This window comes from Tribolium madens, unplaced genomic scaffold (genome assembly GCF_015345945.1).
Source record: "Tribolium madens isolate multiple individuals breed KSU strain unplaced genomic scaffold, Tmad_KSU_1.1 Scaffold_2;HRSCAF=44;Tcas5.2_LGX, whole genome shotgun sequence".
Classification (NCBI taxonomy): domain Eukaryota; kingdom Metazoa; phylum Arthropoda; class Insecta; order Coleoptera; family Tenebrionidae; genus Tribolium; species Tribolium madens.
The window spans coordinates 5,469,080-5,491,818 of NW_025400995.1; the positions used below are offsets into that span (position 1 = coordinate 5,469,080).

The following is a 22,739-nucleotide window of genomic DNA, read 5'->3' on the forward strand; positions in this document are numbered from 1 at the left end:
AAAAAAATGGTTTGACTTGTTTTAATTAAATTTTAGTGTAATCAAAGTTTGTTTTAAAAAAGTACTTGATTTTTGTTTGTTTTTTCGTTCGTTCGTTGATTTCTAGATATTTGATAATGAAGCGAGAAACATGTCGGTGAATAGGGATTTAAAATTAGTGTAACTATAATAAGAGTTGTGTTACGTTTAATTATGTATTTAAATACGTATATATGAAATGAGTAAAATTCATTTTTTCAATAAGGTAGTGTGTAGGGAATAAAATGAATATGCATAAAAAAGTGGATTTGGTAAACTAGGGTAGCAGTAAACTGGTTATAGCCTTTGCGAGCCGTCTAAGTTAAGAGCACGATTGACTGGAGCAATAGAAGCATTTCGAGAACTCCCACAGTTCGCACACACTCTTGTCTGAATCTGGGGAAAGGAAAAACAAGCTGAAGCATAATTGTTCTGACCACTTTTCCCGGGTCGGGGTAAGATGGAAGGAGTCTTTATGGGGGAGCGCAAACAGGACTCCGCCTTACATAAACACCAACTGTGTTTTTGTTTAGACGAAGCTTTACTTTGTCTTCGTTTTTCTTTAGAATTAGGGTTCGAGCTAGCGCCTTGGAGGAAGAGCCAACTTTAGTTTCTTTTAAAGGCAATCGCTTATAACTGGACATTTGTGAGCGAACAAGGACGAATGTCGGTCTTCCGTGCCTTGAATATCGTTCCCGGAACTGGAAATGAAATCTCTTAAACGTGCGTCGAAAACCAATCGCCAATATTTGCAATTAAGTATACCGCCCTTGCTACAAAACGACCGATAGCACATCATAAACACTTTCGCAAACATCGTATTTCTTGCTGGAAACACTTTTTAACTTAAATCCGCACGTGCTTGAAAATTCCTCGATTGCACACGTTTATTACCGTATAAATTTTTAAGTAAATCGCGCTCAACTCGCGTCGAATTCATATGCAAAGCTTTCCCCGGTTTACGGCTTTCAGAGAAACAAAACTCGATCTCTTCCAAACTTTGACACATTCCAATTAAACGAGCTTTCAAGCCACACAGACTATTTTTTGATCGTGTCCCTCCATCAAAATTACCACACCAATCCGGCGTGTAATCGACATTTTTAAACATCCCTCATTCCCGGTAATTGCATCAAACCAGCAATCTGAAGCAACCTTCAATTCATCCAATTTTATGCTACAAACCAATAACAACTATTTAACTTTCTTATTTCGAAAATGTCGCTACACTTTTCAACTTTCCGAGCTAATCTCAACAAAAACTAACAAAAAATATTTATTTAAGCACAACATGATGAATATCAAACGAATAGAAAATCAGTCAGGCTGCTCCCCAACACGATTCTATGTGTTGAATATTTAATTTTATTTGATAAATTTTCTTTGCTAGCTATTTTAATATTCAAACTGCACGAGGGAGCATCGCAAGATTAAAACACTTTTTGAATATCTGGTAATAAATGCTTGGGAAAAAACGCGTGCGTTAATAAGAACGAATTTTATTTACTGTGAAAAGTTTGGAAGTAATTTGGAGTTTTGCTTTCGTAATGGTCAATTTGAAAAGTGGGTGGGCCGGCGATTAAATAACGTTAAATTCGAGAGCTAGGTAAAAAATTAGCGTAATGCGAGAGAGTAATTTAGGGTACAAATAATGTGTGTAAAGCGCCTGAAATTTTGGATAAACACACACGCAGGTCGCAGTCTCGTAGGAATTGTCACGATCATTTCAGGTTTTAATCACAATAACTGGAACGTTGTCTCGTGAAACGCCGAGAAATAAAACGTTTCGTCGCCAACAAAATACAATTTCAGATTTCAGCAACGACCGCCGAAATCGCGTTGGTCTAAATAACAAACGAATCGAGGGGCTTTATTTGGATTAATTAAATTTACATTTTATCTAGAAGCTGGAATCCTTCTCTATACACATACTTTTAGATTGCGGACTATACCTGTTTAAAATTCACAAAAGAAACGTAAAAGCTTTTTCGGTCGCTCAGTCGTTCGTATAATAAACCAATATTTATTTTTGTTTTGTACCGCGCCTTTTCAATAGTTACCATCAAATCCTTAAATCCTGGAGACCACGATGCAAGAATGTAATATGGGTATTTCGATATCCTTAAGAATCACTGCATTCAACAAGGAGAATAAAACGATTTGCTGAAATTTTATGCGAAAAACAAAAAAAAATATTTAGATCTTATTCAAATCAAGAATAATTTTATTCCATATTTCAAATCTGACCCGAAACGTGATCAATTATTTTAATACAGTGCCACACATCTTTGAGCTAGTCTAACTTAAATCCTCTTTATACTTATTTATTTTCATGGAATCAAATTTATGAAAATTGTCAACTACAAGTAATTGCATAACATGCAATATTTTTCCCTATTTCGACCGATTTACCTACAGTTTGCTGCAAATTAAATGTTACTAGAATTTTTCAGATCATGAAATTATTGATTGCACTTGATTAATAATTTCTTTATTCAAAAAGTTTCATCATTAAGTACTACAAAATAAGTAAATAAATCAATAAACTGGTATGTCTCAGCCGAGTAGCTCGAAGTTTTATTATGTATTTTTTTTCTTTCGTGCTAATTTTTAAATAATGTGGGGTTTTGACGAATTAATCATTAAAGATTATTAGTAGGTAGCATAGCGTGCTTACGAACAGAGTCGCCTTTAAAAGACTACTAATCTAATCTTCAATTTACTTTAGAGCCATTTCTTGGAAATGCCGTACTTGTCTTTAAATTAGAAGTTTTATTTGACTCATTTTCAAACAGTTGCAATTTTTATTGTTCGAACAGTGTAAATAGTTAAATATGTTGGTTTAGAAATACATATATATTTTTTGAACTATTGATAGAATAGATGGCATTTGGCTCATTTCTCCACATTTGGCGTTCTCTGGTGTATTCCGAGTTGAAGTTTTCAAACAAAAAAATAAGCTGAGGCATTCCTGTCGGTTCCCTGTCGGCTAGCTACTAACAAAAAAAGTTTTCTAGTAGAATTCGGAAGCCTGGAGAAAAGCGTAATTCATTACAGCTTCTTCAGAATGGAAGTAAGAATCATATCAACTGATTTAATCGTCGACCACTTGTCAAATTTTTTGCTTATGTCATCGCAATATTGGAGCCGAAAAATTAATTATCATTTAACTGAGAAAAAATTCGAACGAAAAAAATAAATGACGAAAGCAAAAAGTTGAAAACTTAATAACGTAAATGCATTGCGATTAATAAAATAGTCACAGAATTAATTTAGTTTTAGGTAAGGAAAAAGTTATAAAACCAATTTGTTCTTGTTTTTTTTTTTCTTGATTTTGAACCGGGAATCGAACGACACTTAAGGCATATTTGAGTGTTATCAAGAAATGAGTTGAATTTTTAAAGCTTTGGTTCTAAGTAAGCATCGTTAGAGTATATAACGCACAAATGCGTTATTTAACGAGGAAATTCCGCCAGAATCGTGCCCAGGGGTGTCTGTTCCGGGTTACCGCTTACTTCTTGCTTTCCTATGTCATATAAGTTGATTTACTCGTTTAAACTTATCTCATCTTAACATGCGCTAATTGAATTTTTTTCTCATTTATTGGTTTTGTTGGGATTGCTATAAAAAGTCTTACTGACTTAATTAAAGGGTACCTATTATTTTATTTCAGCTTCTTTTTTTAATTGCTGTTTTATTTCTTAAAAATAAATGACTCGTGGAGGATAGCAGCAAATGGACTTTTGAATGAACCAATAAAATTTAATTTCTTGGTTTTCTAACTTTATTGTTTAGCGTGATCCTGTAAACCCCTTCTCGATATAAGCTGTAAGATAGCCCTGATAAATGAACTGCTTACCACATTTACACCAAAGCTCACTTCTTATTGCCCTCCTAATTTCATAATCAGGTTATTAATTTATGCATTATGTTTTATTTTAAACATATTAAACCATAAATTTTAAATTTGCAAAGTGCAATATTGTTAATAAATAAAATTTTAAAACTCGTCTTATTTATTTAACTTTGGTTTACTTTCAAATATTCAGATATATTAAAGTTTTATAAGCTATTTACTTTTACTTGGGTATTACATATTTCTTGCGGTTATCACCAGAGCTGCAATAAACCTGTACTAAAGTGGCATCCAAATCTTTAGATTTATTTTTCTATAAAGCAAGAAACAAATCATTTGATAACAAAGTAGCAACAACAACATTGTTGCTAGAGTAAAAATATACTTTTTTACGTCTTTAAAGGCACATCAAAATAGCTTTTTGTAAAAGCAAACTTCAAGCACACTTATTTTAAAACATTTTTATTTACACATCATTTTGTTTTATAACCTTTTCAGTTACATTTTTTATGATAGCTTGAATAAAATATTGCTGTCTAATTTATTTCAAGTGGTTGGTTCTTTTCATTAATTTACTTAACGTTCACATTGAAAGTTTATTTAGATGAGAAAATTCTCTGAGGTTACTTAGAAATCTCTCTTAAAATACTGATACCCAGTAGGGTTCTTTGCGAAGTTAGCTGAAGGACTTTTTAAAGTTTTTTTTAGAGAATTTTGAACGCAGATTATAATGAGTTTTTTGATAGATGATTGACTTGAAAAAAATAATTAGATGTGACATCAGTGGCTGTTAAAATGCGTTTGTTTGTGACATGACTTTTGAGGTAATTTTAGTATAATGAGAAAGCCTTCTTTTATAAAAGCATGGTTGTGAAAATATTAATTAGAAGCACGGACAACTTAAAATGGCATCTTATTTAAGGAAAAAGTGATTGCAATTGTTTTATGATATAAAAGATGCAGTCTTGCAGAGAAAGAAATTTTAATTAAAAAAGATTTGACAGGGTGAATCTAATAGGGAAAAGTGAATTAGTGTTCGTTGAGTTCGTTAATGGCAATGCCGCAATGTCAGTCGATGTGAAACGATGAATTCTGCATCGCATTGGTATTCTTATTTCAATAAATGGATATCTGTTCGAGTGGGATGGTTGGGTCCAATCTGGAATCGATCTCGCGGCAGGATGCGACCAGCTTTTTGTTTACTCGGTCGGTATTTATTTTCGATATCGTTGGATATCGGTGATTTGTGAGTTTATTAAAATAGCTCAGCTGTGCTGGACAGCTCGACTTTAAACCCGCACTTCCACTCAAACCCTTATCGTCAAGATTCCTAAGATTTCGACGGCCAAACTGGCAGGATGTAATTTCAGGACAAATCGCCAGATTATAGCAAGCTTCCAATTTTCTTTCACTTAAAATAAGTGAAACTTAATAAAATACCGGGATTAGTACAAACAAAAAGCATTTAATCAAATAGAAGTTTTGGATTCAAAAGTTTTAGCTCATGCACCTGTTCGGCAAACTTATCAGCTTTAATCTGATAAATGGCCCAAAAAGCGCACGGTGTAAACAGAAACCTCGCGCTTTACTTAGAACGTTCAACGATGTTCGTACGCCAGCGCAATTAATAAGAATTAAAAGCAGCCATGTTATATGATATTGTGACGAAGAAAACGTAGGCCTTGCATCTGAGCTGGGGGAGGATTTGGATAAGGCCTTGCCAGGCGCCTCTTGTACAGCTTGTTCTAGACATTTTGACATGACAGCAGTCCAATATGCCTCACCAACCTTGCAATATGTTGGAGGTCATGTGGACGTAATTAGAACTTCATCAATGCACCACAGGCCACCACAGTCGACTCTCAGAAACACCCTATACATCTTTAATACTATACACTGTCTATTGTTTAGACAGACACTCTCGAGCATTGTATAATGTTAATCACTGCCAATCTGGATCTACATATATCAAACGTAACCATTTTTTTTCGACAATCTCTTTGACGAGACATTTCGTCATAACAACACAATCAAACTTTGGGTAGAGAGGGTTAAATCATCCTTTCTGTGTCAAGTGAAAAATCGTCGGTGATTAATTTAAATGTTGAGGTGAGCGGCGCAAAAGCCCAAAGAATTTTACAATGGCTACAGCTACACATATTCGGACAGCTGAATTAATAATTCACCTATAGGAACCCCTGTTATTTACGTTTCAACTTTAGTACAGTCAGACCCCTTATATCCACTAAGAATTTGTCATGCTTTGCGCCACCACCCCTCAATTCACGATAATCCACCACCTCCTTGGCGACGAAGTTTCCTATAAAAATCTTAACTTAAAGGTGCACTCCTGATCTGGTCTTATACATATATTCTTAATCTCGGACATGATCTAAATCCGCATTTAAATTTGCTTCAGGTATTGGTTTAGATCGGTTCGAAAAATTTCACTGAAAGTAATTTAAATTGGAAGAAACGTCTTTGAACAAAATTTTCTAATCTCCCATTTTCCAACAAAAAGTTTTGTTTGAGAAAAGCCAAGAAGCTGGTTTACCAACATAAGAACTGCAGCTAATTTTGAAGTAAAAGAGTTTAATGCTGTCATGATCATGATTTTAAGATCTTAATAAATCAGGTACTTTATTTTTACAGAACGATTTTCTGGAAACTTTGTGTGAAAAATTCAAACAATAATTTTAATGCATCTTCTATTACACTGATGCTTTGGAAAATACTAAAATATAAATCTGTTTAAAAAATATATATTAAGGATCAACTCGCACTAAAGCTGTTAATATTTTTGTTGCACGATAGAAGGCTTTTAGTTAGTTACCGCGTTTGTTTCGAGACTGGTATGTTGTATTTACTATTTCAGTAGTTGAATTTCTAGAACTTGTTAAATAAACGATTAAAATTTGTTCACTAATTTAACAACTCTTTTCCTCATACCAGCTTTTAAAATTTTTATAGGTATTTTCATATCGAAATCTTAATTTTTCAGAAATTAGTGATGAACAACCAATGTCCCAAGCTTGTTCGATTTCACTGTCTACATTGTCGGAGTCTGAATCACACATTTTTCTTGAGAAAACTCATGAAATGTTCAGAACTGTTTTTTGAAAAGTATATCTTTTTCAAACAATCAAGAAACTTTCGTCTAGGCAATCTCAACCTCAACTATTGTTTGTTAACAATGAATTATTGTTATAATTCATTCAATTTATAACAATTCGTGAAACACCGTGTCACATTTTAGGTAAAAATTAATTAATTTGACCAACCCGGCCATAAAATTTAATAAGGTTAATTAGTTCATCAGCCAACTAGTTAATCCAAATTAACCGGTTAATTTACATTTTCCCATATATAAAGTAGAAATTATTATTAAATTATATACTTTTAACGTATTTACATTAATAGAATATTTATATATTTATTTTTTATGATTCAATTAAATTTATAATAACTATAACATATTAAATAATTATTTTATATTAAAACACTTAATAAATATTATATTAACTTAAATATATTATATATGATTTAATAATAATTTTTACTTTATATATGGGAAAATATGAATTTACTGTTTAACCGATTAACCATTTAACTAGTTAATCAGTTAACCGTTTAACTAATTTAACCGATTAACTAGTTAATTGATTTAACAGGTTAATTTGGATTAACTAGTTGGCTGATAACCTAACCTGGTTAAATTTTATGGCCGATTTGGTGGGCCAAATTGTCCAAATTCTACAGCACTAGTAAAAATGAAATGACACAATTGACATTTTTATTCAAATAATTTATTTAGATAAAGGTAAAAATCGTGTAAAAAACGTTATAAGCATCAACCGGCTGGTTGTAAATCTTATTCCAGATACCTCGGATCTTGAAAATAAATGTATTATAAGTTGCCAACTTTCAATTAATTTCAATTCAATTTTTTAATTTCAATTTAATTTTTGCTTTATATCAATGAATCAAAGAATCAATGTTTTTTTTTTAATTCAATACGGTATACCGTTATCAAAAAATCTTTTTTCACATTTTATTCAATAAAAAAATATCTATTAATTTATTTAAAGCGGGGATATTATCCAGGTCTCTATTTACCTTTAAAGAAACACTACAAACATCAAGAAACTCTTCAAGTCTAAATTTGCGGCTAAAAACAATGAAATAAATGTACATGTAATAGGTATACGCCAGCTCTCAGGGAGTCTGAAGCCTTAAGGACTACCGATCTCAGATAATAATTGTCTTCGATCGGTAAAATGTCCTTAACGTTCTTAAAACTTAATATACTATAAATATTAAATACATTTTAATTTATGTTGTGGTTGCTTTTTTAATGTTTGTTTAATACTTAACTTAACACTTAACGAGTGTTAAGTGCTTTTCGAGTGAAAAGCTTCTTTGTGATGAGAAAAAAATTGTTAAGATTTGTGTATCTTAACCAGAAGAATATTTTCTTGTAGAGAAGTTTCTAAAAGCAGAATCGATTTGTTGCCTTTGTGGTAGAACATCTTCGGAAAAAAGGTAAGTCGATAATTTTTTTTATTTGCAACTTTTCTTACTTGATATTTTATCCGATAACCGTGCCTTTGGTAGTTTCCACAAACTTTCATAAAAATATAGAAAAAAAGAAAAAGCTCTGGTATTGTTGCGTGCCACTTTATTAAAGTTGAAAGTTATGAGTGACTTTAAATTAATTGAGGTGACTTTCAGAAATTATTTTATTACAGTTAAATGACCTGTTGGAAATAAACACACAAAAAATTAAATGGGTGTGTACAAGGTGTTCCAGAGTTATTCAGCAAAAATGTCTAAATGCTTTTTTTAGTAACTTTTTTATTAATTATTACATTTTTTACATGAGGCAACAAGTTACTCAACTAAATGTACAATATATTAAACTTAAAATTGTAAATAACAGTGCAAACCGTGATAAACTAAAATAATAAATCTTCGCCAATTAGCAAATAAAAAGCTTAGAAATGTATGTTGGCACTGAATTCAAAAAGAACCTAGAGCTATTTTAATAAATGTGTTTAATTCTAAATTGGCCAATTTGTATGTTTAGAAAATCTGTAAAAATAAGGCAAAAAGAATTCGTGTCATTAAATAATTGGTTTGGCTTTAATAACTACATGGAAACGAATTTAAGACAGATAGGGTAAAGTTTATAAAAGTTTTATTTTGTCAGTTTTCCGATTTCTTTTGGGTGAAGCTAAAACGAAATTGAAATATATTGGCACACACATATCGTTGAAACAAAAGGACGAAAGATTTTGAAATATATGCGTCGATTGCAGTGATTTGAACGTTCAGTTTTGCCAAGTTTTATTGAGAATTCCCAATAGAACGAAATGTGCCGTTAGGCAAGTTCTAGTGCCTTTCGTATCGCGCCACCACTAGAACTACTCACTGACCATTCGGGGACGTTATCTCTACTGCTCCCGATTTGCTAGTACCCACTAGCAACCGGCTACGTCGTTACCAATTCATTCTTTATTTCACTTCCTTTTCATTGCCATTACGGCCGTCAGTGATGCGCTTTTTGCAACTATACAAGATTTAGGTGTGCTGCTCTTATTTCTTTCTTCGTTTAATTTAATATAATAGCGCATTAATTGGCGACCGTATACGATCGACTATGTTTAAATTAACACAGTCAATTTCACTTCATTATACTTAATTGCCTTAACGGTTTACTTTACATTTTATGATAACATAGGAATCCTGCTATGCACGAACGGAACATTAATAAATTTCAGTCACCCGAATTCATTATATAATATAATCTCCGTTTGTCCTATTCGCTCACCCTGCACACATTATTTGAAATTAATTACTTCTCTTCTCTCATTCTCAAACCTCACCCGGTCGATCAAAATCATAATCAACACCAATACATGCCATTTGTTTATTTTTTGTATGATTTATTGCGATCAGGCTAATTCGCATAGTTTTAATCAACAGCGGTTTGTTAGACATCAACATCAGCTCTAAAGTTATTAGTATCCTGCTGTGCATCACTGTCATCATATTACATGAAAAAATCCAAAATTGTCGCTTTTAATGGCATTGTTAAATCGAGATTTTCAAACACAGATACAGATCACGTTAATTGTCCCGCACTTGATGTTTTTATAAATCAACGCGTACATTCATTCAAATTACCTCAGTTTCAAAGTTTTTCTCTTAACGACTGACTGCATTATAAATGAGCATCTTTGTTACCAACAACCGTAACAAGAAAACAATTATAAGTTTCCAAATAATGACTTATAGTTTCTTTTGTTTGAGTCATCCTATATATTTTATGCAGCAAGCTAGAGACTTTAATAAAACAGGAAAGCCGGGATTTTTCCGTCTCAATTTGTCGCAAATTTCCTTCCGATAAAGTTTGTCCGAAGTATAAGCTTGACAAAAATAAATGGAAACTAACTTTTATGAAAGTTACTTTATGATCCTAAGACAAAGAATAATTTCACTTTTTATTTTTGTATAGTTTATGTTATTTTAGCATGAATATCAACATTTTAACGAAGGAAAAAATTCCTTTAGTTACCGACTTTTTGAACAAAATTAATTAACGAGAAGCAATCGCTGCAGGCGATCATTGTTCTTATAATAGAATTAGAGGAAGTCATTTGCTTCCTTAATGAATTAAGCGGCATTTTCCCAATAGTATTTAAGACTTTTTTTTATTCAAAATAACATGGTAATGGATGTCTAGTTGAAAGGAAAAGTTGAAATTATGTCTAACAAAATTGAATAGGAAGTAAGTCTGTTTATAGTTATTCTATTTGAGGAAATCAGTAAATCTTGCGTAAGCTTTCTGTGGGCGTCCGAGGATGATGGGGTATGGATATTTGAAGATTTTCAAGTGGATAAAGTTGGCCTAGAGTTACAGCTTTTGTGTTGCTTTTTGTTGATTGTGGGAGGATTTTTTTGATTATTTTGGCCAAAAATATTACATGTTTGATAGATGAAAATAAAATCTAAATGGAATTGACACAGGATAACATCAATTTATAATTTTGCACTGAAAGCTTTTTCTGAATTCAAAAGTTGAAAGTGGAACTGTAACTGATTTTATTACATTCTGAAAGTCAGTCATAAAAGATAAAGGATTTCATTTAAAATTGCGAGTAGGTTTGTTGGTGTGGATGAAACTCTATATGTATACGTCGAGAAAAATTCGTATGTTTGCAAAAACCAGCAAGTGATAAATCAATAAAAATACAATAAACTCATGAACATTTGAATGTGAAGTTAAAATTTACGACCGTCTAAATGTAACGTAACTCATGGGTATTTAAACTATCTCGTATAGGCTGTAAACTAGGTAATACTATTGAAAGGCTTTGTGTTTAAAACCTAGAACTCCATAGAGTATTGTTTGTTTGAGTAAACAACAATTCGAATTGCTGGGACGCTTCACTGTATATCTAGACAAATAAAGTAAATAAAAATAGTTTAACTATTCTTGAGATTTTACCGGTAAATTCATTTATTTTAAAATGTAATTTATTGACTATGTAGAATAATAAAACAATAACATGACTTGAAGTATTTATCAATTGTTTTTAAACAAAATAATGAGACCAGTCGCAGTCTCTCCTATATTGGATTTTCGCGACATTTTAAAATCTACCCCATTATCCCTTCAAAGAACACTTTCAGAACGTTATCCTCACAGAACATCATGACAACCGAACTTTAAATAATGGATTACTTTCGCTGTCTTTTGTAAAAATATAATACACCACACAAAGACTCATGCCACCTATATTCTCTCTGTTCACAATTTTCCGAAATTATTAAAAACACACCCTCGCTTATTACACAAACGCAGCACTAAACCACGTAATTAAATTTAACGGTAGCTTAATAAAAATGCAAAACTTTATAGCAACTAAATTAACCACACTATGAACATAGTTAAAATAGTTCCAACGCAGGCCATAAATGCACACTAATTCCTTAATTTTACAATCCATATAATCCAGTTTTAACGGTTTTATTAACTTTCCGCAATTTCAACCTTTCTTTTGTTTATAGCTTTCAAAGAGACTTAACCGTACCATTAAAAACATATTCTAAAAATTATATTAATAAAATATGGCATTAAAATACGGAAACATTTTGCAATTTAATCACCATTTGTGAAAAAATATCACAGTCTTTTTTTTTGTTTCAAATTTTTGTGTAGTCGCAGAAAAATCAATTTATTGCTGAATTAAAACTGTCAGTTTAACAGCAGCTACCTATGTGATAGGCGGAAGCGACATCAAAAATCTTGTTAGATTCCAGTTTTACACTAAAATTGAACATCAACAGATTGCAATATTGATCAAACACGAACACAATTTGCAATATTTAATTTGTCTTAGAGAAACTCAAAACCAAGTTATGTCTTTTAAAGTCAAAAGTAAGGTTCTTATCAAATGTAGAAGCTCCCATTAATAGAATAATCTGCAGTCAGTGTTAACTATAAAATTCTGTTATATAGTGTCGAGATAAACGCCTGAAGGCCGGCAAAGTTGCGGAACTTTAAGTTCCTAGATGACACCTGCACACATTTGCAATTTCATTAAATTTAAATTATTAGGTGTTAAATGAATATGTAGTACAATATTGTTCAAATGCACAACTGCATTTAGTTCGTGTTTAATTTATGCTATTAAGGACAATGTATACATTTCTAGGATTTGTGGTACAAACTTAATTGGAATAAATGAAACTTTGCTTAATTAATTTTTAACCAACATAAAGTTGTAATTGTTACATAATTTCTATTATAGTGTAATATAAAATTTTGATGTGACCAAGAAAGTTTGTTGGGAACTTTGTTTTGGCGACATTCTTTCATCATTAAATAATTGACTGAGAGTCGGAAGTTTGTGTAGAGTTTTACAAATTTAATTAAAAAGAGAAGTAATTAATATTAATTAAAATAAGCTTTGATGTTTGTGGTGTAAGCGTATTTCTTGGTGTGCTCATTGGTGGCACCGTCGTTGATTAAAACACCAAGAGTTTCGCTTTAAACAAGTCAATAACACACAAGAAAAGTAATTGTTTTGGGATCGTTAGATGGAAATAATTTATGGCAGACGTCGATTTAATTCAATTTTTATCGCGGCAAGAAAGTAACAATTCCATTACATGAAGCAAAGTGTGAGATGAAACCAGATTTGAATTTCATTTAGAGCTTTTGGCAGGGTCTTTGTCTATTATATTCGAACCCAAGATACAAAGAACTCGAACCCTAACACATCAAAATCTAATCACGCGGAAAAGTATCACACCAAATGACGTTAAAATCAATTGATTTTGACTTTGCAAGGTAGAAATGGATTACCTTCTTTTTTCTTCTTTTCATAACAATGCCACAGCTTAAATTAAATCAAAACTAAAAGCGCCAGTAATTAGTTTATTCTTTAAGCTAATTACATGTGCACAAACATTGTTCTAGCAGAAAAGCTTTTGGCAGTGAAAATGCACTAAAAATAAACTGGTTAAAGTTTAAGTAATTAAAATTTTGTTGTTAAAATCGTTTATTGAGATATAAAATTTGTTGAGCGAATAACATATTAGGCCAATTTCTAACTTAATTAACTTCTACTATTTGCTGAATAGAAATCAAAGTTTAATAAACACAGTCTTTTCCTCAAAATTTACAATTTTGTTGCAACGCGTATAAAAGCACAAAACATTTCATTAATAGATCAATTTTAAATATGTAAGATCCAAACGTTGAGCATTCAAGAAAATATAAAATTAGAAAATTCCTTCCAAATTCAGTGGAGTTTAATTGACTAATTAATAATTCTAAATTGGATTTACAAATTTATATAAATAAAACGTGATCGTTAAAGAAAAAATCCGAAAAGAAAATCATGAATATATGTCGTTTAAGCAATACAGTCTTTTTCTGCAAATCAAACACAATAAAGAAAGTGGATAAAAAGGAATTTTGTAATTTGTGTGTTTCTCAACACAATTCCATGTTAGTCAACGATTTTGGTCATTCTTCTTTTTTCGACCATCAGTTTAAACATTGTAAATGTACTAAATCTGCATGTGATAAAAATTCTTTGGTTGAATTGTTAAAAGCGAATGGAAATTCGAGCTTAAATTTTTATTTCGACGTCCTAGAACCGAACTGAAAGTAAATGTTCTTTATAAAAGCAGCCGTGCATAGCGCCCCTATTGAAAAAGTCGATGAAACGGCTTTAGAGTTTTTCTTTTAATCATTTATCATGTTACTTTATGTATATATACGTACTGTATGTTAATATACAATTTGTCTAAAAGATATAAACCGTCTCAGATTTGTCATGCCATTCAACTAACGTTGATAATTTTTCATTAGCATTATTCACACCCACATAAGAGAGTTTATGGCCACTCCCATTTAATGTAATTCCTCCAACAAAAGTGACTAAATTCCGTGAAATAGTTTTGTGTGCGTGCACTTTCTCCCTCTGACAAATCAAACATATTTACTATATGTCGTTGATATGACGCATGGAAATCCTCGAGAGACTTCTCCCTCTCGGCAATAAGGCATTAATAATAACTTCACATTCTGAAGGGCGAATACATAAATATGTATGGTCTCTGATCACGACAGATTAACATTTTGCATATTCCAGAAATAAGCGACAAATCACTGTCACCGCTCTAATTGAAAGTATTTAAAATCCTAACTGAAAAACGGAAGAGTCCACTGATATAGTTATTACGAGATAAAACAATTTTTTAAGCATGTAGCGTCATTAAAAATATTATTATATGGCAATACTTACGTGAAACCGTGCATAAAGTTAATTTAATAAAACAAACAAGAATGAAAAACGTGAATTTGTCAGTATTTATTTTTATCATTAAGGACGGGACAGACCAACCTGTATATCTATTACATTTGTCATGATTACCGTGTCCTCGCGGAACAATAAACGTAAAATTTTAAATCATTTTTACGACAACTTCCGAAATGGTAAAAATACATCAGATGTATCTGATATATTTTTATTTATTTCCATAAAATTTGATGTAAATCGGCCAACGAAAATAGATGAGGGTGAATTACAAAAGGGCGTAGGCATATCACTTGTATCAGAGCGGTTTTTTTAATTTTGGACGTAAATTATGACGTTGTTGCTCTTAATTTATCCAAACAGTCTAGTATGACCCATATGCATACATAAAAGTAATTAACATGTTACATGCAAATTCATCTAAAAAATCATAAAGCTTGAGTTTTTGTAATTTTTTTTTCAACCATCTTTCTTGTAATCAGTGTCCGCAAGCTCAAAATACACAGTTTAATTTAATTTTAAACTAGCGAGGCCATTATGCTATCGAAAAAGTCCAAACAAACAGCTTTAACAAAGCAAACAAATTTTTAAACTAATTGGCTTAAATTTAAACGGTAAAAGAACTCGTCAACATGTTACAATCCTAGTATGGAAAATTTATGAATACAGAATATACTCTCTATTCAAAATTTTCCTCTGTATAATTTAACAAACTATGTTCTCAAATTTTGAAAGTAACTTTATTACACAAATAAATAACAAGGTTTGACCAAAAGAAAAATTTTAATTAACTGATTAATGTTTTTTTTGTATTTATAGTCACTTTTATTATTAGATAAAAACTCATTAGAGTTTTTCCTGTTGACATTGAATTAGCTACAAAGTTATCAAATTTTGAGTAAAAATACTGTTGTCTTTTAATACTATTATTGTTTATATTTATAGACATCCCAAAGCGTTTATGCATAGGCTGTTCTTCAAATCGATTCAAATTCCAATTTAATTTTTATCAATTTTTCATTTCTTTGCATTTCCAATAATGTAAGGTTAAAATATTAAAATATTTTGTGTTGGCCATTGATTAAAGCATTAATTTTTTTACTTGTATATTATTAACTTAAAAAAATCATATTTTCTTTTTAATTTATTTAAACACAATTTAGTTACTGAAAGTGATATAAATTTATTTTTGTTGGGAGGGGCAGCTGTTTGTAAATTTGATTAAACAAATAATTCTGCTTTGTCTGTATTTGTATTTTTTACAGACCAGACGTGATCAATTGGAATATGTTTGTTTTTTAAAGATAATTAACATCACAGACAATAAAAATTTGGAAACAAATATTTTGTTAGATTTGGCTAAAAAGTAATCTTGTTGTGTGTAGTCTAGGCCGCAATTAATGGACACAGAGACTGGTGTACGACAATTACAAGATTTAGTTATATATTTTATTTTGCCCGGCGCATCCACCATTTTTATTTGGTGCTTATAAATTCGTAATTAGCGCGTTTTAAGTTTATTTAAATTTTAGATTCTGTTGGGATTGTATGTTTGTATTGTTTTTGATTAACCCACTTTATTAAAGCCGCTCACTGTTATTGTTTCAGTCTCTAGTTGTGTTTGAATTCGTGGTAACTCAAACTCATTTCGTAAAAGACAAAATCTTGAGAATTAGGAAAAAAAATTCAAAAGTACAGAATACCTAGCGATGAATTTGGCATATCACTTTCAGTATTCATTTTTGACGAATCGCAGAGTCCTCGCTTTCTTTGTAAAATTCAATGGAAGCGATGACAATTAAGTTAGCACAACGCGGATGAATGCTTAAATATTTTGACTAACGACAAGGATTCATCATAATCCTGGTACGAAAGTAAACCGCACTGACACTGGGATACGTTTGTGTTTTCATGAAAATGAAATGATTTTACAACTCACAGCGAACTTTGACAGGTGATGAGGGTGGTGAGGATGGCGATTATTATCGGTTATATATCAGTACTAGGGAGTGGTGGCCTTGACATTTTTCAAATTTAGGGGAGGTTAAATAGGATACTTACCGAGTGTGGATGATATAGTGAGTGATTGGACTGTGGTGCGTGTCTTGCGAGGGGGCCCATGAGAGGTTGACCGACCTAGATGTAAAGCTGACGATAAGAGGGCGACCCGGCGCATCAGGCACATCTACAGAAAAAAACACATTTTCAACACAAAAAACATAAAAGTGCTTCAGGATTCAAAAAGAACATCAATTTAAGGTTTAGAGTGGCACATATTGCATGCAAAATGTAAAAATAAAAACTCAATTAACAGAATTAAATTGATGTTTTTGAAAAGGCTGGGTGCTAGTGTCGTTTTTGCGCAATCTTAGTTTCTTATTCTGTTCTTCAAATGTACAATTCATTTTACAAAATTGAATAAAAATTATAGAAATTTCCTAAAAATGCAAAAGAATCAGTGTTTTCTTTTTTTGAGTGGTATATTTTGAATTTCAGTCAGGGAAGCGTATAATAAAGGTGTGCAGTCGCATATTTTGCGGTTTCTAGCGTTGGAATGATAAGGATGATGAAAATTTGTGTCATCTAGTACAGGGTCGTCTCACGTGGAGGAAATTAACTGAGTTACTCAGTGATAACTGCGTATATAGTAGTTAAACAGCGTTCTCAGTTGTAGTTGGTTTCTGTGAGTCTGTTTTGCGAGTTTGAGATCTGTTATTAAAGTGTGGAAGGAGGCGTGAATTCAGTGCGTCAAAGAGGTGTGGATTCTGCGGAGTGAAACCGGTTTATTCTGTAGGAAACAATTTGCGTTTTTCCATTTAGTTAAACAGTGTAATTATCGGCAACGGCACGCGAGGATGGGACTAGCGACGGGTTGCTAAATGATAGCTACCCGGAATCGATTCAGTTTAACACTTGCAGTTCACCGGAAGGAGAGACCGGCGACCGGAGCCGGAGACCGGCTGAGCTTAAACGGTCGCTGCGTCCTCTCTTTGCGTAACGACTGTCTGCGTTTGGTAAATCTCCAGGGCTTAACACCTCATTTCATGTTTCATGCATCTAAACGAAATCAAAGAACAATGGGGCGCAGTTTCCGGGAAATAGGTGCGTTTAACTTGATCGTTTCCGGATATCGGCAAATATCTATATGGTGCATAGTTGCTAATCCGATTGCCGCATTAAGAGGGGACGAAATCGTGTGTATACAGTTCTAAAATTTTTAATGATACGTAAAAATGTTCATCGCGTTTAAACGCACCCTGGCTGCTTCTGTTGTCCGAGTTTTCGCTCGAGAAAAGACAAAAGGGATCGGCTAATACTCGTATATTTTTCAGTATACTTTATTTCGCCTCGTATCCTCGCTGCAGTCGACAAATTCGATTTCGAAAATTGATAAATCAAAATTACTAACGCGTAAAATGCGCCACTACTTGCTCACAGTTACTTACATTGTTTCGCACGATTCTCGTTTCATTTACGTTAAACATATTCAGCATCACCAATCGCTCACTTAAACCGGAAACTAGAAAACCGCAAAAACAATCTTTTTTCCACCCTTAAACATTAAAGCAATGGACTTTATACTTACACAATAAAATCTTTTCATATATATAAAGAGTGTTTCTTGCCAAGTCCACCCGCTTCATTTAATTCATAGCGGCTATCATGTCCCCGATTTAACCCATGAATATTAATAGCCATTTTTTTGCTTTTCACTAAGATAAAATGAAAGAAAGAAGATTGCTGGTAGTATATAACTTTTAGAGAACAGGTTCTGAAAGGACATTTTTTCATGTTATACAACTTGATTCTCTCAATAATTTAATATTATTGCTTTAACCTAGTTAGAACTTTTTTTGGACAAAAATTTTGATTAAAGACAATACATTAAACCAATACCAATTTTGGCTACTTTTTAATTACGAACAATTAATTTAAATGTTTAAAGTTTTCAGTGTCCTAAAAACTTTATTTAAAAAGAAAATGGCGTTGCATAAAGAAAATAAAGTTAAATTACGTTTACTCACGGAGAAAAAAAAATTGTATAGATGCTAGAAACTTTGTAGCCGTCATAAACGGGTTGATATAAATTGTATTCAGAATCTCTGTTAAGTGCCAAAAATAAATAAAACAAATAGCTGTTTAAATAGAAGCATTAAATTGTAAACTTGTATTTTGCATAAATAATGGTACGAATTTAGTTCGACCTAGTTTAACAAAGAAAGGGATAAATTAGTAAATGCTCTCAAATTGCAGTTTTTCTTATTTATTAAAACGCATAACAAATGTGCTATAATTTGAAAACTACAATCTGGTAATTCAAGCGATACTTTAAAAATCGGTGTCTATATTAATTAAGGGTTCAATCGGCGTTGTATTTTCCATAATAAATACTATTACATACAATAATCGAACAAATAGCAAATTTAGTTATTTCTAACGGAATGAAAAACTCTTGAAAATTCTGTGTAAAAGCTAATTTGATTTTAACACATTAGCCGTGCATGGCTTCTGTCAAATGTTTCATTAAAGTGATTGCGTTTTACATTTATATTTTTTACTTTAAAAACACCTTTAATCAATGAAAAATGTAGACGAGCGAGTAAGTAACGACATAAGAAACAAGGGTAAAATAAAAAAGGTGACCAATTTGCTTGTCTAATTTGCAGCGAGTTCGATGTATGAAGCGTTTAAATGAAGTCGTCCTAATTGCTGAAATGGGAATTCTTTAACGTTAATTTTAGATTTCATAAAACTAGGTTAAAAGTTTTTTAATTACAAGATTGAAATTTTGTTGATCTTTGTTAATCTTTGTTTTTTATTTAACGTTTGCATCTAAATTGAACCGCATTTGAAGATAAATAAATTTAGTTCTGTTTGCTAAATTGATTACGCTGTTACGTTATTTTAAAGTGGCTTAAAATAGCATTATGTTTCCATCAATGAATATCGCATTGTTTTGATTGCAAGGTACTATTAAAATTGTTTGTGAGCTTTGGGATTTTATGTAAAAAGTTTGTGGAAAAATGGAACCAAAAGTAAAATGTAAAAGTAATTTTATAGTAAATTTGAATCAATTTTCAATTTTATCGTTGAACGGTTATTAATATATTTAAGTGGAGGATGGCGTATATTTTGTACGGTTGAACAGCACCAGATATATTACATTTTTCATTAATTTTTATGTTCCGCTTCACTCCTTATACCGGAAAAGTCAATAATACAAAAGAAACATGTAATGTTAAATCCAGAGAGATGATTTATAAGGTCGTTAAACTTTTCGCGGTGTAAAGCCGATTTAAAGAGTTGAAAAAGGAAATAATACATTGCGCTCCATTGAGAAGTTTTTTGGTTAGTCTCCTTTTCCAGAGAAAGTTCTAAAAATTGACCAAATTTTCTCATCTTATGCAACATTTGCGATAACAGTAATGAGAGTAAACCGCAGTTTGTGAGGAAACAAGCAGATGTGCCAGAACGAGGTTCTCGTAACCGAGATTTGTTAAATAATTAAAGTTTAGTCCATTTAGCGTTGGACATATAATTGGGTAGGTCGGTGGGAAGAATTTTTAGTCTAGATTTAGTTAAGTAAATTTCGGAGAAATTCATACCTTGCACTATGAGACGAACGATGCCATCCGGTTTGGGTCTGCTATTAACTAAACAAACATAGTCACCACTGTCCTCGGCAATTGCGGGATGAAAACTTAATCCGAAAGTATCAGGAAGAAGTGCAATGCGATGCTGATTAACCCAGACCGTTGTAGAATCACTCATGAACTCCACCAGCTTGACGTTGTGAGTTAGAGAGAGCCATTCTAAGGCTATCACTAAAGAGTGTTCGTTTACTCCAGGACAAGCAAGAGATTTGTTTTCGCCCGCTTTGATGATGATACTTTGGACAGGCAGGTTTGTTACATCTGCAAAATAAAACAAACAAGACAGTGAACTGTGCAGTTTGTGATGAAAATGTGATACGAAGCTTACGTGATTAAGTTATTCTATAACTTCCTTGTCATTTTCACTAAAAATTCAAATTTTGATTTATAAGATAAAAATTGCTCAGGCAGAACGGCCACACGATATATTACAATGTTTACAACACTCACATATCTATATGAAATATAAAAAAGCAATATAAACGTCAGAAGCGTCATATTTGAAATGCTTCTCACATTGAAATGGCTTGATTTGAGTTACGTAATATCGATCAAGACAAATCTTAATATACTATAAATGACGTTCTTGGCGAAAATTCACATTTGCACCGTCAATTCAAAGGTTAGAATTACCTTTTCGAAACTCAAAGTCCCCAAGCAATCTATTAAAAATCAATCATCTGACTCGCGTTCTTTATTTATAAAACGTTATGCAAATAAATTCTCAAGATTCCGTACAAAATAAAATTCTAAGCAAAATGCCTTCTCCCGGATCATATCAGTTCTCTCCGTAGACCCCGGATACTTAAGGGAGTTTTCCAAACTTAACTACTAAATTTACAGATTCTACATTTCTCCTGTTACACAGTAAGATGTTTTTTGCACTTTGATACACGGACTCGGTAATAATTCCCTTTTACTTTTTGTTTATTTTTTTTAAATATTCACACAATATTTCTTGGCTGTTGAAGATTTTTAACACATAACTTGTTTCATTTTTAAATTTACTTTTTAGAACAGATTATTAAACCAGACAAATAATTATCTCAAATTATTTCTTAGAATTCGCTTAAACACGCCACAGTAATAATTAATAATTTGCATAATTGTATTGTGCCACAAACCGCCCACAAAATTATTCTCAGAAGGAAGCGGCTTTTGCCAATATTAAATAAGGTACACCAACCAAGCCCCACATAAAATTGATGAACATCTTGCAAAAGTACAAAACTAACAAGAGCCACTTATTCTCTCAAAATTTTACGGCATTTTAATAGGGAATCGGTTATTTAATTTCAAATCTAATCATGAAGCCGCTAGAAAGTTTATTAAAATATCCATTCCATCTCGATAACTTTTACCTACTCGTACTTCTACAGTGAAACAAACTAATTGATTTAGCTTTCGAAAACACAGCAAACGAAACATTTTTCAATTTCAAACAATTTTCATAATTATTACGGGAAAGTTTTACACAATTTCGAAATATTCTCTCAAGCGGTATTGCTCTTTTTGTAAACATGAGACGACCACCAAGTTTGAACATTTACCGACGGCTAGCAAAAAAGATGTTACTTCGTTGTGATACAGTTCCCTCAGAGAGAAAATTTTATCACAATGATTGCAGATTTATTGACTAGTGATGGATGGGATACTTTGAGTTCCCTCAGAAAAAACTTCGTTGTCTTGTAAAGCAATAAACTGATACTTTAAATGTGAAACTGTAATATATTATGTATCTAGCGATTATTTGTACATGAACACAACAAGTGTTATGCATCTCTCATCAATCATTCATCTTTTCAATCGATTAGTATCTTATTTGCGAGAATATTTCAATATAAAAACTAAATTTCGTGAGTTTGCCAAATGTTTCAACACATTTTGAATACACAAATTTCCTGCTTGATGTATGGCTTTTTGAAGAGAATCTTCTCTTATTTTTAAAGACTTTACATTTACAAACTTAATAAAATTCATTACAATTGCAGTACAAATGAGTAATCTTTTTCTTAAAATGGAAAATCCACTAAATTAGATCTTTTTCTCTTGATAGCCAGAAGGAAATTTTTCGCACATATAAAATAAAGATAGTGTTGGAAATACGAAAAAAAAAACTGTGCTTTCTTGTTTCAAGTAGTTCCTTTAGCAAAAGTTTAAATAAAGCTACTAAAAATTGTCTTCATTTTCATCCAAACGCCAATAAATATTTACTGGCAGAATTAGGATTTCAATCAAATAACTATACTTATACTCTATCTGTTCAATCAAAGAAGATAAACATCTATTTTGTTTTGAAAACAGTATTTCGGCCAATAAATTTTTTATTGGGAGAAAGATTTTTTTAATTCAAAATTTCTGTTTCGAAAAAATTAA

General features: G+C 31.8%; 1 protein-coding gene across 3 annotated transcripts in view; it reads right to left on the reverse strand.

Annotated features, from left to right (window-relative positions):
• The window catches only part of LOC123006511 (tyrosine-protein phosphatase 99A), a 102,820-nt gene that overhangs the window by 76,576 nt on the left and 3,505 nt on the right, over positions 1-22,739 (reverse strand). For all 3 annotated transcript variants that reach the window (XM_044401043.1, XM_044401044.1, XM_044401045.1), the window contains exons 2-3: positions 20,316-20,624; positions 16,771-16,894 (exon numbers count right to left, since the gene is read on the reverse strand). In XM_044401043.1, coding sequence (XP_044256978.1) covers positions 16,771-16,894; positions 20,316-20,624 — 433 coding nt within the window. The remainder of the gene's footprint in view (positions 1-16,770; positions 16,895-20,315; positions 20,625-22,739) is intronic.